This window comes from Mizuhopecten yessoensis, unplaced genomic scaffold (assembly GCF_002113885.1).
Source record: "Mizuhopecten yessoensis strain PY_sf001 unplaced genomic scaffold, ASM211388v2 scaffold6505, whole genome shotgun sequence".
NCBI classification, from domain to species: domain Eukaryota; kingdom Metazoa; phylum Mollusca; class Bivalvia; order Pectinida; family Pectinidae; genus Mizuhopecten; species Mizuhopecten yessoensis.
The window spans coordinates 1049900-1064053 of NW_018406583.1; the positions used below are offsets into that span (position 1 = coordinate 1049900).

At 36.2% G+C, this 14154-nt stretch overlaps 1 protein-coding gene across 5 annotated transcripts in view; it reads left to right on the top strand.

The window, feature by feature from the left end:
* Window positions 1–14073, top strand: part of LOC110452251 (probable serine/threonine-protein kinase tsuA) — a 139597-nt gene extending 125524 nt beyond the window's left edge. For all 5 annotated transcript variants that reach the window (XM_021500645.1, XM_021500647.1, XM_021500646.1 and 2 more), the window contains 5 exons: window positions 1893–2096; window positions 6457–6528; window positions 7391–7505; window positions 8295–8388; window positions 9485–14073. In XM_021500645.1, the coding sequence (XP_021356320.1) occupies window positions 1893–2096; window positions 6457–6528; window positions 7391–7505; window positions 8295–8388; window positions 9485–9557 (558 nt within the window). In that variant the 3' untranslated portion in view covers window positions 9558–14073. The remainder of the gene's footprint in view (window positions 1–1892; window positions 2097–6456; window positions 6529–7390; window positions 7506–8294; window positions 8389–9484) is intronic.
* Window positions 14074–14154: the final 81 nt, after the last annotated feature.

The window sequence follows — 14154 nt, forward strand, 5'->3', positions numbered from 1 at the left end:
ATGACATGTCAACTGCCGTCTTCCCTAACAAACACTCTAACCATTGAAATTTCATTATGCATTTTGGAAAATTTTTAACTTCATTTTCTAGACCTTCTTATGGCGACCTTGAAAAGGATATTGGTTTATGGTTTTGTGTTTTTGGTGTCAAGCCTCTTCGCATTGGAAATGAAATGTTTTTTTACTAACCATGAACAGACTGTCTTTTTGGTTTTCTGTAAGGTATATTTCCATGAGATCTTAGATTCTTTTGTTGCAGGAAGTTGCGGGTCATAAGTTACGAATATGCAAGTTAGCATATCTGTCTGTTTAAGCATTCATGGTAATAAGGTCAAAGTTTAAGCGATAAAAGTATTGCAACTCGTAAAGTAAAAACCCAAGGACGCAAACTAATTTTAACTTATGCTATAATTCAAGTTTACGATGTCATGACAGACAACTTTTTAAAAGTTTAAGTTAAAAAACTGTTGTTATATGTCAGTCAAAGGTCAAATTACCAATTGTGTCAGAGTTATAAGGTCACAAAATTCTGACATCAATATCAATCAAACTCGCAAAACTATAAAAACAAAATAGGTCCTAGACCAAGGTTACCAAATCTTGGCAGCCTGGTGTCAGAGTTCAAGGACACAATACCAGGCAACTCAGTATATTTAAGTTCAAGGTCATATATGGTCACATGACAAGCATGCATGAACCAACTAAACAGAATACTAGATTGCCATAATCCAACAGTGAAATTAGAGTATGTAGGTATATATATCTCAATGTCTGATACGTTTGTATTTTTTTCAAAAATGATGCATGAAACTAATACCCGAAATCCAATGTAGTGTTGAAAGATATTACAGAATCTGTGTCTGAATTCATTAGATATGACACATGAATTAATTCTTTCGATGTTTGTGTGTTTGTATATATACACTGTACAGTAAGTGTCACTAAAAACCCTGTGATTCTGCCACCATTTGTCCAGACATATTTTGACGTTATAAAGAGGTTTGGTGATAAATTGAGGAAAACATAATAAAGGAATTCTTAAGAAAAAGAGAAAAAAGGCAGTGAAATATATTGTCAGTAAGCGAGTTGGCAAAGGAAGCGAGGGGCATTATCTAATTAAATATTCGTTTGGGCATCATGGATTTTTAAAATCTTTGGGAAATTGGGAACAAAATTGAAAAAATAGTTTTCTAGAAAGTATTACAAAACTGATACAAACAATCATTTGATGTATTTTGACCTGGGCATCATGGATTTTTGGAACAAATTTCGGGAAATTGGGAACAAAATTGAAGATATAGTTATTTAGAAAGTATTACAAAATTTATATAAACATTCATTTGATGTGTTTTGACCTGGGCATCATGGATTTTTGGAACCAATTTAGGGAAATTTGGAACAAAATTGAAGAAACAGTTGGTCATTTTGGTGAGAAGCCAATGGTGATGTAGGCTATAAAAGTGTTGCGAGTGTTATCAAATACGAACATGTATGTACGTAGTGAGACTACGGGGATTACAACCCACTTCCTTCTGTAACAAGATGAAGAACCCGACCTGCAGCTCTTATTTAAATGAATAGAATGGCTATCCTCAGAGACCCATGAGCGTATTGTGTGTCGGGGTTGATGGATCATTCCATCAGGGGCACCTTGGTCCTGACTCTATCAACACACCAAATGTAAACAGAAAAAGTTAATGAAAAACCTCTGAGACATCAACCCCCTAGTGCCAGTGAGATTCTCTGGTGATCCTTCGTTGCCAGCTTAATGTGTTCATCTTTCGGTACACAGTTGATGTAGTTTCATTAGAAAAGTTTTTTCTCCAGGCATCCCTTTTCTCTGCAGTAACTCCAAATATGGTCAGTGTAGCATGTCTTCGTTGTGTTTTCAGACTATGATGAACAAACTCGATTCGACAGATGTCAAAAATTCTTTAGCTGCTGGAAGTAATCCAGATTTGTCAGACAACAAAATGTCCATGGCTGCTGAGAGGACAGGCAAGTCCGGGCCACCTGGTGCCAAACAACTCACAGATGAGGATTTCTTTAAGAAACAAGCCCGACTCCAAAGGGAAGCCAAAATAGCCCTGGCACAAGTAAGTATTTCTGTTCATGGTGGGTAGCTCAAATACAAGTATTTTTGCACATGGTGGGCAAAATAGCTTAAACACAAGTAAGAATGTCTGTACATGGTGGGCAGAAATAGCTCGAATACAAGTATTTCTGTATACGGTGGATAAAAGTAGCTTAAACACAAGTTAGCTAGTATTTCTGTACCTGAAGACAGGGAGAAAAATAGCTTAAACAGAAGTAATTATTTTATAACATGCAAGTCACGATAGCTTGGACTCAAGTATCTTTTTCTGTAACAGGGGCCATAATAGTCCTGACACAAGTAATTATTTCTGTAGCAGGGGCAATGATAGTCCTGACACCCGTAATTATTTCTGTAACAGGGGCCATAATTGTCCTGACACAAGTAATTATTTCTGTAACAGGGGCCATAATAGTCCTGACACAAGTAATTATTTCTGTAACAGGGGCAATGATAGTCCTGACACCAGTAATTATTTCTGTAACAGGGGCCATAATAGTCCTGACACAAGTAATTATTTCTGTAACAGGGGCCAAAATAGTCCTGATACAAAAACATGGTTCATACAACTGAAATGGAGGTCAGTGCTTGAAAAGTACTTAGAAATAGACATATCTTAGAAAAGGCCTGAAATTGCTCAGTGGACTGTTGTTACAAAGAAATTTTGATAAAAGATTCTTTCAAATTTTAGTGCTGATATAGTTTTATCATAAAAAGTTAAATCTTGTTTGGTGTGGTCAGATACTAGATAGCACATACCATATTTATCCAGCAATAAGCCCTGCATGCATGATAATTTAGGCTCACCTTTATTAAAGCAGTTCGGCTGAAATGCAAATAAATATTGTGTCATTGTCCTGCAATAAGCCCACCCCCTTACTTTGAGCCAGAGACTATGTGTCATGTCCCCTGGGCATATTACAGGAAAAACAGAGTACTCGTATCTATTGGCTACTGTGATTCAGAAGAGCAACTGCCTACACAAGTCATTAATGAGATGTCAGCTTTGATGAAATAATCTGGCAGCCGTCCTTAATTTGGTCACATGTCATGTTCGGACAGACACAGGTAATAGATCTATATATATATATATATAGTAGATAATAAATAAATAAGTCCTTGCGAAGGAAAATACAGAATAAAAACATAAATTTTTCAGATATATATATATATATATATATCTCCCAGTGAATGAACGGCAATGTAATAAAACCAGCCGTGGGTAACTGATGGCATTGGTTTGTAAGAAAATAGGACAACCGGAATAAACATGTAATAGATTTGTTGCAGTATTGTTAAAAATTGCTGCGCGTAATTGTGGCCTTGTCAGACGGAGAAAATGTCCTAGGTATAATTACGTACGTACATCTTCGTATCCGAAGGGAATCAGATGCAACTGAAACCATTGATCCTTGCATCATGGGATAGGCCTCATCAGCAGAAATAACTGGCCTGTAAGTTATGTTAATGGTTGGTAAATGATAGCTGATTGGAAATTTATATATGGTTCGTGGTTCACGCCATATCACTGCAATTAGTCGATCGTACAACAGAGTTAGGTGCCAGCCTCATTTTCAGTCAAGTCAAGGTAGGTCAAACCAAACTTTGGGATAGATCAAAGATCAATATTTGGAAACTGGGACTAATTTTTGTATAAAAGATGGATTTTGCCACAAGGGGCAGAGGGGCAGGGCCCAATATGAGAAATAATGATAAATCTTGAAAAAGACTCCTTCAGTTTTCATGAAGTTTTTTAACATAACTGGTTAGGTGGCCCGGCCAACGTTACTTAGTGTTGTATAAAAGAAAGACTTTGGCCCCCAAGAGGCAGAGAAATTAAGCAGGTCCAAATTGGAGAAAAAGAGGTAAATTTTCAGAAACACTCATTCAGTTTAGATGTAAGTAATTAATCATAAGGTTATAAGGCCAACAACACTTAATGTTGTATAAAAAAAAGTTTTCCCCCATGCAGCAGAGGGCCAGGGCCCTATAGGAGAAATAAAGGTTAATCTTGAAAAGACTGCATCAGTATATATGAAGGGTTTTAAGATAAGTTGGCTTGACCAATGATACTTAGTATAAAAGAAAAGAAAATCCAAAATAGGCAGACAAACAGGATCCTATTAGAGTAAAAGCCTTTTTGTACAGATGAAGGAGATTTAACCAAATTCAATCTTAAGTGTAACTAGGCCACGGGACTTTACATAAGGTGTCTCATCACTTGAGACAGTGGCAAGAACCAAATTAAGAGCAACATAGTTTATATACTAAAGGCTACTCTTTCAGTATAGGTTAACAGATTATAACCAAATTAGTATGAAGCAACACTGCACCAATGGAACTTGGCTAACAGGATGTGCCTTCCTGGAGGCTAGGTGATGGGGCCCAAGAGGAGAAATAAAGCTAAATCTTTAAACACTTATCCTTCAGTACAGCTGGAGGGATTTTAACCAAATTTTATCAAAGCATCATTCTGCAAAGGGGACTGATCTGAACATTACAGAACTCAGTGATGGGTGTATCCCCCTTTGGCATTAGGAGGTGTGAAGCCATTGACAAGTTTGATAATTAAATGCAATTATTTCTGAGCGTTACTTTGCCCAAAGTAACTTGTAACAGGTTAAGCATAACCAGTATTTCCTTAACAATTTCAGCAAAAAAAGGGAAAACACAATTATTTAATGACACACTATGCATGTTTTAAAGAACTAGCAACCTATACAATGTATTTTCATAAAAACTATTGAAAATATTCACTGGCTCTGACACAATGCAGAATTGTATCTTCAGGCATCAGGCCGCTAGTAAAATTGTGATGCAGCTTTTAGTGAGTTGTGTCATGGGTCATAACTATAGGGAGTACTCTTTAAAATGGTTTTCTAAGAAAGGAATAATGTTGAAAAGTGTTGAGTCTGATACCAGTAGTGATAGTTTGGGGAATTGTTGCTAAAGCATAAAGCAGAATCTAGGTCAATGCTGGAACAAAAGTTACATAAATAATTCTCGGGGTTGATAGATAAAGTACTTTAAAAGGCTGCAACTAGGTCAAAAGAAAGAACAATTGGAAAATAGCAAGGAGTTACTACCAGGATATTTATCTTACCAGCTTAAGTCAGAGCGGGTACCAATACCTAGGATTTAGCACCAGGGGATACCGTGATAGGGGACTAGGTTTTATTGAGATGTATAACAACTAGTCTCAGGCTCTTTATATGTAAATGGTTCGTCTACAATTTATATGCGGAAGGAAGTGATAACATTGTAAGGGATGGAGAAATACAGTGAGAGATCAGACTCGGTACTGGTTACAGCAATGAGGTTACAGGAAGTTACTTGTGTACTAAAGATTACAGCCTAGAAGTTACAGCATCTCTAAATTACAGCCATGTTTTTGAAGTAAGAAATGTATGGTGTCACATCAGACAAATTATGTACTGGTAGCAGCTATGAGTTAGTTACAGGAAGTTACTGCTGTACTGTAGCTTACAGCATGGAAATTACAGCTGTACTGTAGACCATTGCCATATTCTTAAAGTAAGATATCTAAAATGTCACATCAGACACAGACATTGGTTACAGCCATGAGGTAACAAGAAGTTACTGGTGTGCTGTAGATTACAGCATGGAATTACAGCTGTACTATAGAATACCGCCATATTCTTAAAGTAAGAGATCTAAAATGTCACATAAGGCTAATGTTTGGGAAGAGCATTTGGTAAAGGTCATTCAAAGAACATTTGGTAAAGGTCCTGCAAAGGACTTTTGGTAAAGGTCATGCAAAGGATGTTTGGTAAAGGTCGTTGTGAAAGACAAAGAACATTTGGTAAAGGTCATGCGAAGGACATTTGGTAAAGGTCATGCAAAGGACATTTGGTAAAGGTCATGCAAAGGACATTTGGTAAAGGTCATCCAAAGGATGTTTGGTAAAGGTCATTGTGAAAGACAAAGAACATTTGGTAAAGATATGAGGGATTTTTTTAAAACCAATCAGTTGTTACGTCCCTCAATGAATCACCGACACCCTAAGTGGTAGCATTGATGTATTGTGGTCTTAGTGTTAATATTGGACTGAAAAGGTTAACAAATGTCTTCTTATCACACGTCAAATTCCTTTTTGGTTTTAGTTATAAATAATGGTATGAATTAAGAAACCTGTCCAACGTAAAAAATCTGTACTATTTAAACTTTCTGTTAAGGTTGTGGAGTAATTCTTCGATTACTTGAGTTATTGTATCATTTTATTGTTTCACTCAAAACTTCCCCGAACCAAAGAAAACATCATCATGTGCTAGTTTCTTTTTACAGCAGATCCATGAAGGTTAAAAACATGTCTGACAAACAAACCTCTCTTTTCTTTGCAGGCAAGTACTATGGCTCATATGCAGCTGGAGGTCGAGAAACAGATGAAGAAGAAATCGCCTGTAACTGACATCGTAAGTTCTTATCCAAAACCGTTGTTCTACTATGTCTATAAGACGGTGTTGTGTAATCCACTAAAACGGAAACCTTAATCGTCGGTATCGACTAAACTTGTCTGTGGCTCTAAATTCTAAGAAATGTAGTCGATGTCAAGACCAGATCAGTTTTTCATGGCCTTCATGTGGAGACAAAATTGCATGATGTCTTCAAAGAAATTTGTAGTCGATGATCCCCCCCAAGGTGTTATGTACTTGTCAGGCTGAGAGACTAATGGAATGTATCACTCGTGTGTGATGCAGAAAGAAATTTCAATCCCAGGGAAAGATTTTCGAAGTTTAGAATGAGACTTTGCAGAGTGCCAAACCTCATAAATCTTATCCTAAGGGTTGATGTTTCTCACTCGGGAGTTATTGATTATTTTTCTGCTACTCTTGCCTAACGTAACTAAATGATACAAGCATAAGACAAATAATGGTGCAAATTTTTACGCATGTGTCAACATAAATAATGTAGTCCTATTGTAATGTGCCGCATGAAGTGATGGCACAGACAGACTTTTTATGATGAGCTGAGATTTTCAGAATAAAGGTGCATGTCAGCTGTCTTGAGTTAGATCAAGACCAATTTTAACTTCTATTTCCAAAAATGGGAATGTGCTTGTGAAGTGTTGGAGAAAGTCAGACCATTGGGGATTATTATACAGACCAACTGTTAGACAAGACAAAGGTAATACAAGTTCAGGACAGATTCTTGATGATAAAAAATTGATTTAAATGTTTTGCTTTTGAAGCAATGTTGTAAGGGTGATAAATTCACACTTTAGAGGAAAAATGTACTTAGGTAGAGGGCTGATGATGAAATTGTTTTCTTTTACAGGTTGGTCTTCCTTTGCTGGGGGACCGAATTATGTCCTGGGGCAACAAACCTCTCCACGAGATGAACCTGGCACAATTACAAGTTCTTGTCAACGACCTTCATTCACAGATAGAAAGTAAGAAACAGTCTGATCGTGAGTGCCACTTTGTGTCAGAGATGGTGACACTGAGTCAGGGATACAGATCTTGATAAACAAGGGTACATTAGAGTTAACTTAATTGAGTCAATGTTGGAGTGATTTTGAGCCAAACATGCTGACGATGAGTCAGTTACAATCACCTTGACCTAATTATATCAATAGGGGTCATTTGGTCAATGACTGTATAGTGACTTTTAGCCAAATATGCTGAATATGGGTCAGTTACAATCACCTTGACTTAATTAGTCATCTTTACCTAATTATATCAACTTACAATCACCTTGACCTAATTACACCAATAGAGGTCGTTTGGTAAATGACTGTATAGTGACTTTGAGCCAAATATGCTGAATATGGGTCAGTTACAATCACCTTGACCTAATTATACCAATAGAGGTCATTAAGCCACTGACTGTATAGTGACCTTGAGTCAGTAATTGTTCGGTGATCTCCGTCTATTATCTTGATTTTTACCAAATTTCATTGCCTTGATTAAATGCTTGTGAAGTGGCCTCAGGCCTCTGGAACCTTGAACAAATGTGTTTTTCAGTAACTTTTATTAGAACAGGCCAAATGACCTTTTTAACCTGCAAAACTTTTACATAAAACCTATTAGCACAAGGTATAATGCCAACACACCAAAAATCAGGACTGCACCAGTCATTTTGTCCTGTCTCCTGTTAGATATTTTGTCCTGTTAGATATTTTGTCCTGTCTCCTGTTCTTAATGAAAATCCTAGTGACCATTGGGTGTTGATTTTACAGAGCTGAATGAGGATCTGGTGCGCCTTCTAATGGAGCGTGACGAGCTACACATGAGCCAGGATTCCATGTTGGTGGACATCGAGGATCTCACAAGGTATAACCATGACTGACACGATGAAGTCTGAACGTAATTTTTAAAACTTGAGAATCTGTCTTTTGACTTTACTGCCGAAAATTACACAGCTAAACCTGTCTAATCTGATCCCTGAGTATTCTGACATCTTTCATGTGTATTATACTGTTGTAATCGCCTATTTAGAATGAAGCTCATCAGTTTGGTATGTATGATAAATGCTAAGTTTGTTTTGAATACAAATAGGAATTTTGTAAGTTTTCGAAAACGTCTGTTTCCTTTGTCAAGCAAAGAGTGCCCAAGAGTACTCTTTGCTTGACAAATGCAAAAGACGTTTTCGAAAGCTTGCAAAATAAGTTTCCATTTCCACATTGTGTTCATAACAAACTTAGCCTTTTCTGTAAGCCCATTTCTTGAAAGATTTTCCAAAGTGAACCTGTCTATACTGACACTCTGTCTAATCCCACCAATGTTTGGATATCTCACAGGGTGTTGGGTTAAAAAGGTTTCGCTATATATATACAAAATAGTGTCAGTAAAGGCAGGTTCCTCTGTACCAGCTGATGTTGTATGCTGTTAAAGAAGAGTTTCAAATGTAACCAGGAATTGATATAATTTATTGGGTCAGAGATAAAAAATCAGATTATTTCTCCATTTAATCCTGTGTGAGAAACTCCCTTCAGATGTTTTATCTCTCAATACTATAAACAGTAGAGCGGGGAGCAGTTCAGTATATCAAAGTTTATAAATATGTGTACGTCCGTATATAAAAGTTTGTTTCCATCTTGATTTATTGAAAATGTTCTACTATTGGAGTCTGTGTCACAAGTCTTCTAAAATAAAATTGGATATACATTCATTTACGCAGGAAATGTACTATTCTGTCTTTGCGTATTGCAGAGTTATCTTCTCTTGTGAGCAGGGATTGATTGTTACGTCATTTGTTTTTTAGAGTAATGTCATCAATTTTTGAGAAAACGACGTAATGTTCTCACACAAACCAATGACAAAACAATCATTACCTGCTCACAAGAGAAGATAACTCTGCAATACGCAAAGACGGAATACTCTGACGGTTGTCATTGTCAAGCATTAAGATGAATCTGAATATTTTCAGGAGAGCCGAAGACAAAGCTAAGAAATTCAACACACAGCCTGGGAAGAAGGGAAGTAACTCTAAACGATCTTGACAGGAGGTTTCGCTGTAGTGTTGTGGAGTATGTCCCGAAATCCATTCCAAAATTCCATAGTCTTCCAGACTGGCCAACACCTGCTTACAACAAACCTGGAAACAGGCAATGTCCATCACAGTGACCACTGTCCAGCTGAAAAAGAATTACTGTGCTTGACCATCAGTTAACATGTAGCTTTCAGCCTGGAATGCTGGCTTATACTGCTGTGAATGCCATTTCTGTGGAATGCTAGCGTGCAGATTAGATTCCAGGTGTGTCAATCTCCAGGTGTGTACGGCTCATGGTCTGTTTAGTGTACAGACCACTAACTGTAAATACTCTTTGTAATTACATGATTACTGTCAGTAATTACAGTAATTACAAACAACCTTAACAAAGTGACTACAGCAAATGCCAGTAGCCTATCGTGGCATAGGACTGCAATAGACAGATCAAAGTTAAGCCACATGCAATGTGTAAACTTGAACACAGAGACTGACATACATTTACTACATAAATTGTATACAGACATTAACTGACCCACGATACCAGCTCCAAACTATATATAATATGAAAATACCAATATTCGGATGTTTCCAGGAAAACTCAAGATATCGAGGAAGCCATGGTTTCATTGGGAGTATATAGTGCTGTGTAGTGGGTATGGAGAGTCCCATGTTTAAGGCATTTGTACCAAGTGGAGGATTACACAGTACATTTGTATGTATGGGACCATTCTAAGTCAGTAGTGGTGCGTAATTGGCCATCTTAGGCCTGTGAGTCGGATTCTGTGATCTACGAATATCGGGAAAGAATCAGACAAAGACAAAAGCTATGTGATTTATCCTAATACAAGACATAAAATCAAACTCCCCAGACTAGCTAAATAAAGCAGTGCTTGGCTTGGCCAGGGAGAGTAATATATATGTTGTATGTTAGATTGAAGAATGAAATTGGGTGCAAATGTAGATATAAATCCGCGTGAATTGTTGACTCTAAATTGTACACTAACTGAAAGACGTCTTTTTCAGAGGTTGGCATTAGTTTTGTTTGTCACATCAAATTTTCAAATAGTGTAGGTGTGATGGCTGATCGAAACCTGATTTAATCATTTTATGATGGTTTGATAGTGTCAAAAGTGTGATAATAGTGTACGATGCTACTGCAAAATAATATTTTTTAACGTTTTTTTCTTAACCTATAACATTCTATGAAACGCGTCAACGTTGCCCTCATTCAATTTTAAATGCAGATGGATGAACAAAGTCTTTCTATAGCAGGTCTTTTCCATTGAATCAGTCACACAAAATTTCTGTAGCCACACATATTTAAGGATTAACCTTTTTACCCCTATGTAACTTAAGTAGGCTCTACAATGCATTGATATGGAAGAGTCCATTATGGTCTACAGTGGTGAAAGGGTTAAGTAAGAGCGGTTATTTTCTTACTAATTTTTTGCAGTGGTTTCTCGCATCAATATCATGCAGATATTTGCCCATGATCCTTTCAGCAAGAATTAATTCATAACGAAAGAATTCACATGTGATTAAATTATATAACAAGGGTCAGTTTGTCATATTGTACAGGTTACTTGTATTTTCATGAATAAACTGTGATATAAACTATGTACTATAGCACGTGTGTGGTGGTGACCTTGCTAGTAGAGCTGGTAATGTTACCTTTGAACTTTGACCCCGTTTTACGATTGAGAGCCCCTCCACTTTCTGCTGTATGCATGTGTTTAAAAACTATTTCCCTTTGGAATTCCTCAACATCTCTAGAAAGACTTTATAGATTGCAGGTTTTTTTAAGGAGTTAGAACATTTCAAAAATTGCTCACAGTAATGTTGTATAAACATAAAAATATGATAACAACAGTGCAGTGGAAATCTGCCTGCTTTATAGTCAAGAGTCCCAGATAACTGATCACCATTGCTCAGATATTAAGTATTTTTTGAAATTATAACGCACACTTTCCCTGAGTAAATATGCAAGAAACTCCAAATTCAATTTGGAATTCTTCTCTATTGGAGATAAAACATAGAGCAATGGGACTAACTACCTTAATTGGAACCTAATTATATATATAATGGCAAGGTATGTAAACTTGTCATAGGAGATACATTGTATTTTGAAATGTTTACTTGGTTGCACACTTGAATGAAACAAGTGTGGTCATGAAATCATAAAACTGTCAATATTCAAAGTACATTCTAAATCTGTTATTTACTCAATATCTATATTGATTTTATCAACTAGAAGTGATACTTCTATTTTAAACTGTATTATTATCACAAAGTTTAGCCTATTGTGTGCAAACTTTTAATTCAGCTTGAGTGGGGTTAGAGGTCATATGTGATATTCTGATTGGATATGAGTAAGAGGTCATTTGTGAAAGATTTTGTGGGGTTAGAGGTCAAGTGTGACATTCTTATTAGATGTACATTTCTTTGCTGAAAGTGTATTTTAAAGTAAAAATATGTCAGTGGTTCATTAATTTTGTTGTTAACAAAGTAAAATTTCATTAAAAAGTTACTTTCTAGAGAAGTAGTTTTTATGGATGCCACTGAATGATCTACGCTAGTATACTTGTTTGTCATGGAAGAGAATTAGCTAAGAGAGTTTGTTACCCAGTATTTTTATCAAATACACATGTTTGTCTCGACATAATCAGACATTTTCGTTGGCATTTTTTATAAGCTGTCACTTATTTGTATGAAATATTTACGCTGGCCGTTGTTACTGACTTGCTGTGTGAATTATGAGTTGCTGGTTGTGTTTTGAGTGGCTACGCTATTAGTTATGTCTGTACCGAAGTAATATATACACTACATTCATATGCAACCGTTTTATTATGTCTCGACAGTTGACCTGCATCGTCTCATCCTGGAGGCAAATTTATCTAAACATGCCGCTTCCACGATTTATCAGGTACAATGTATACAAGTAGAAAGGAGTTTGTTTGTTCCAATTTTGTTTAAAAACAACTCATTTTTGTTGTCAAACAAATTCTGTATAGAAGTTGAATCTGACGCAAAATCAAGATTTCATTATCCCTGTTCTGTATGCGATAATCAACATAGCTTATCTCATGTTTTATGCAATGTTTGTTTCTCGCCACTTTTCCCGTTCTGCATAATGCTTCAACACTAAACAATGCGTCTTCATATTCCAGGGGTTTCGTTCTTAATATCACATATGTACTCTGCACCCTCTGAATATATTATTCGAAAAATTGATTATCAATATGGTCTGGTGGGCATTAAGTAGCATATTCACCAAGACCGCCAGGGTTTGATTCCTCAATCAGATGCGAGAAGGATTGGATCACCTGCCTGACCATAGGAGTTTTCTCAAGATACTCCCATCTCCTCTTACACTAAGACTAAACCAACAGGAGGAATTAAAATAAAATGGAAAAACTTGTTTCATACTTTTTGTAAAATGAATAAAATTTAAACATAAATCAATTATCTAAGGCTCACATGTAGTTAGCTATTTGGTTCCAGGCATCAAAAACTGATCAATCATAGTGACAGTGGTACATGTGCTTTGCATGTTATCAAAGAGAGTGAATCTGAGATTAAACCCAGTCAATTTTGTCACTACGCTGCAGCATCATTAATTTCTATCTTTAATCCAAGCATTACTCTGAGATCGCAGCTCTACAGGACAAGTCAACGCTATCCTCTGTGAAGTGGTGCATACAGTGACCTTAATTATGTTATGACAGAATCAATGGGAATGAGAAGATATGTGATATTGGAGGGTAACTGTTGGATTTCATTTCATAGACATGTACAATGCTGTAACACTTTGTACATGCTGTAACACTTTGTACATGCTGTAACACTTTGTACATGCTGTAAAAAGGCTTATAACACTAAGATACAGCTGAACTTAGTAAAGTACAATGCTGTAACACTTTGTACATGCTGTAATAAGGCTTGTAACACTTTTGTACATGCTGTAATAAGGCTTGTAACACTAAGATACAGTTGAACTTAGCAAAGTACAATGCTGTAACACTACATGCTGTAATAAGGCTTATATAACTAAGATACAGCTGGACTAAGTAAAGTACAATGCTGTAACACTACATGCTGTAATAAGGCTTATAAAACTAAGATACAGCTGGACTAAGTAAAGTACAATGCTATAACAATACATGCTGTAATAAGGCTTATAACACTAACATACAGCTGAACTTGGCAGAGTACAATGCTATAACACTACAAAATGTAAAACTACAATTTTAAAACACTGTGCAGTTCTGTAATAACATAGTACAATATTGTAGTAATATAGTACCATTCTGTAATACAGCAGTACAACATTGTAATACTAGTGTACAATGCTATAACATTGTATAAAGCTGTAATACTTTGTACAACAATACCACGTGTTTCTCTTCCACATACTTACTACAGATGCTGTATTATACAGCAGTCAGTAACATTTATAGTTCAGTAGGTATGTAACTTCACAAACCATATGTTAACATTATAACTGTAATAAATTATTTTAAAATTTTGAACTTGTTACTTCATTTTTCCATCTTGTTCCAATCAGTTCTAGGAAATGCCAGCCATAACAAATAATTTCAGGATAGGTG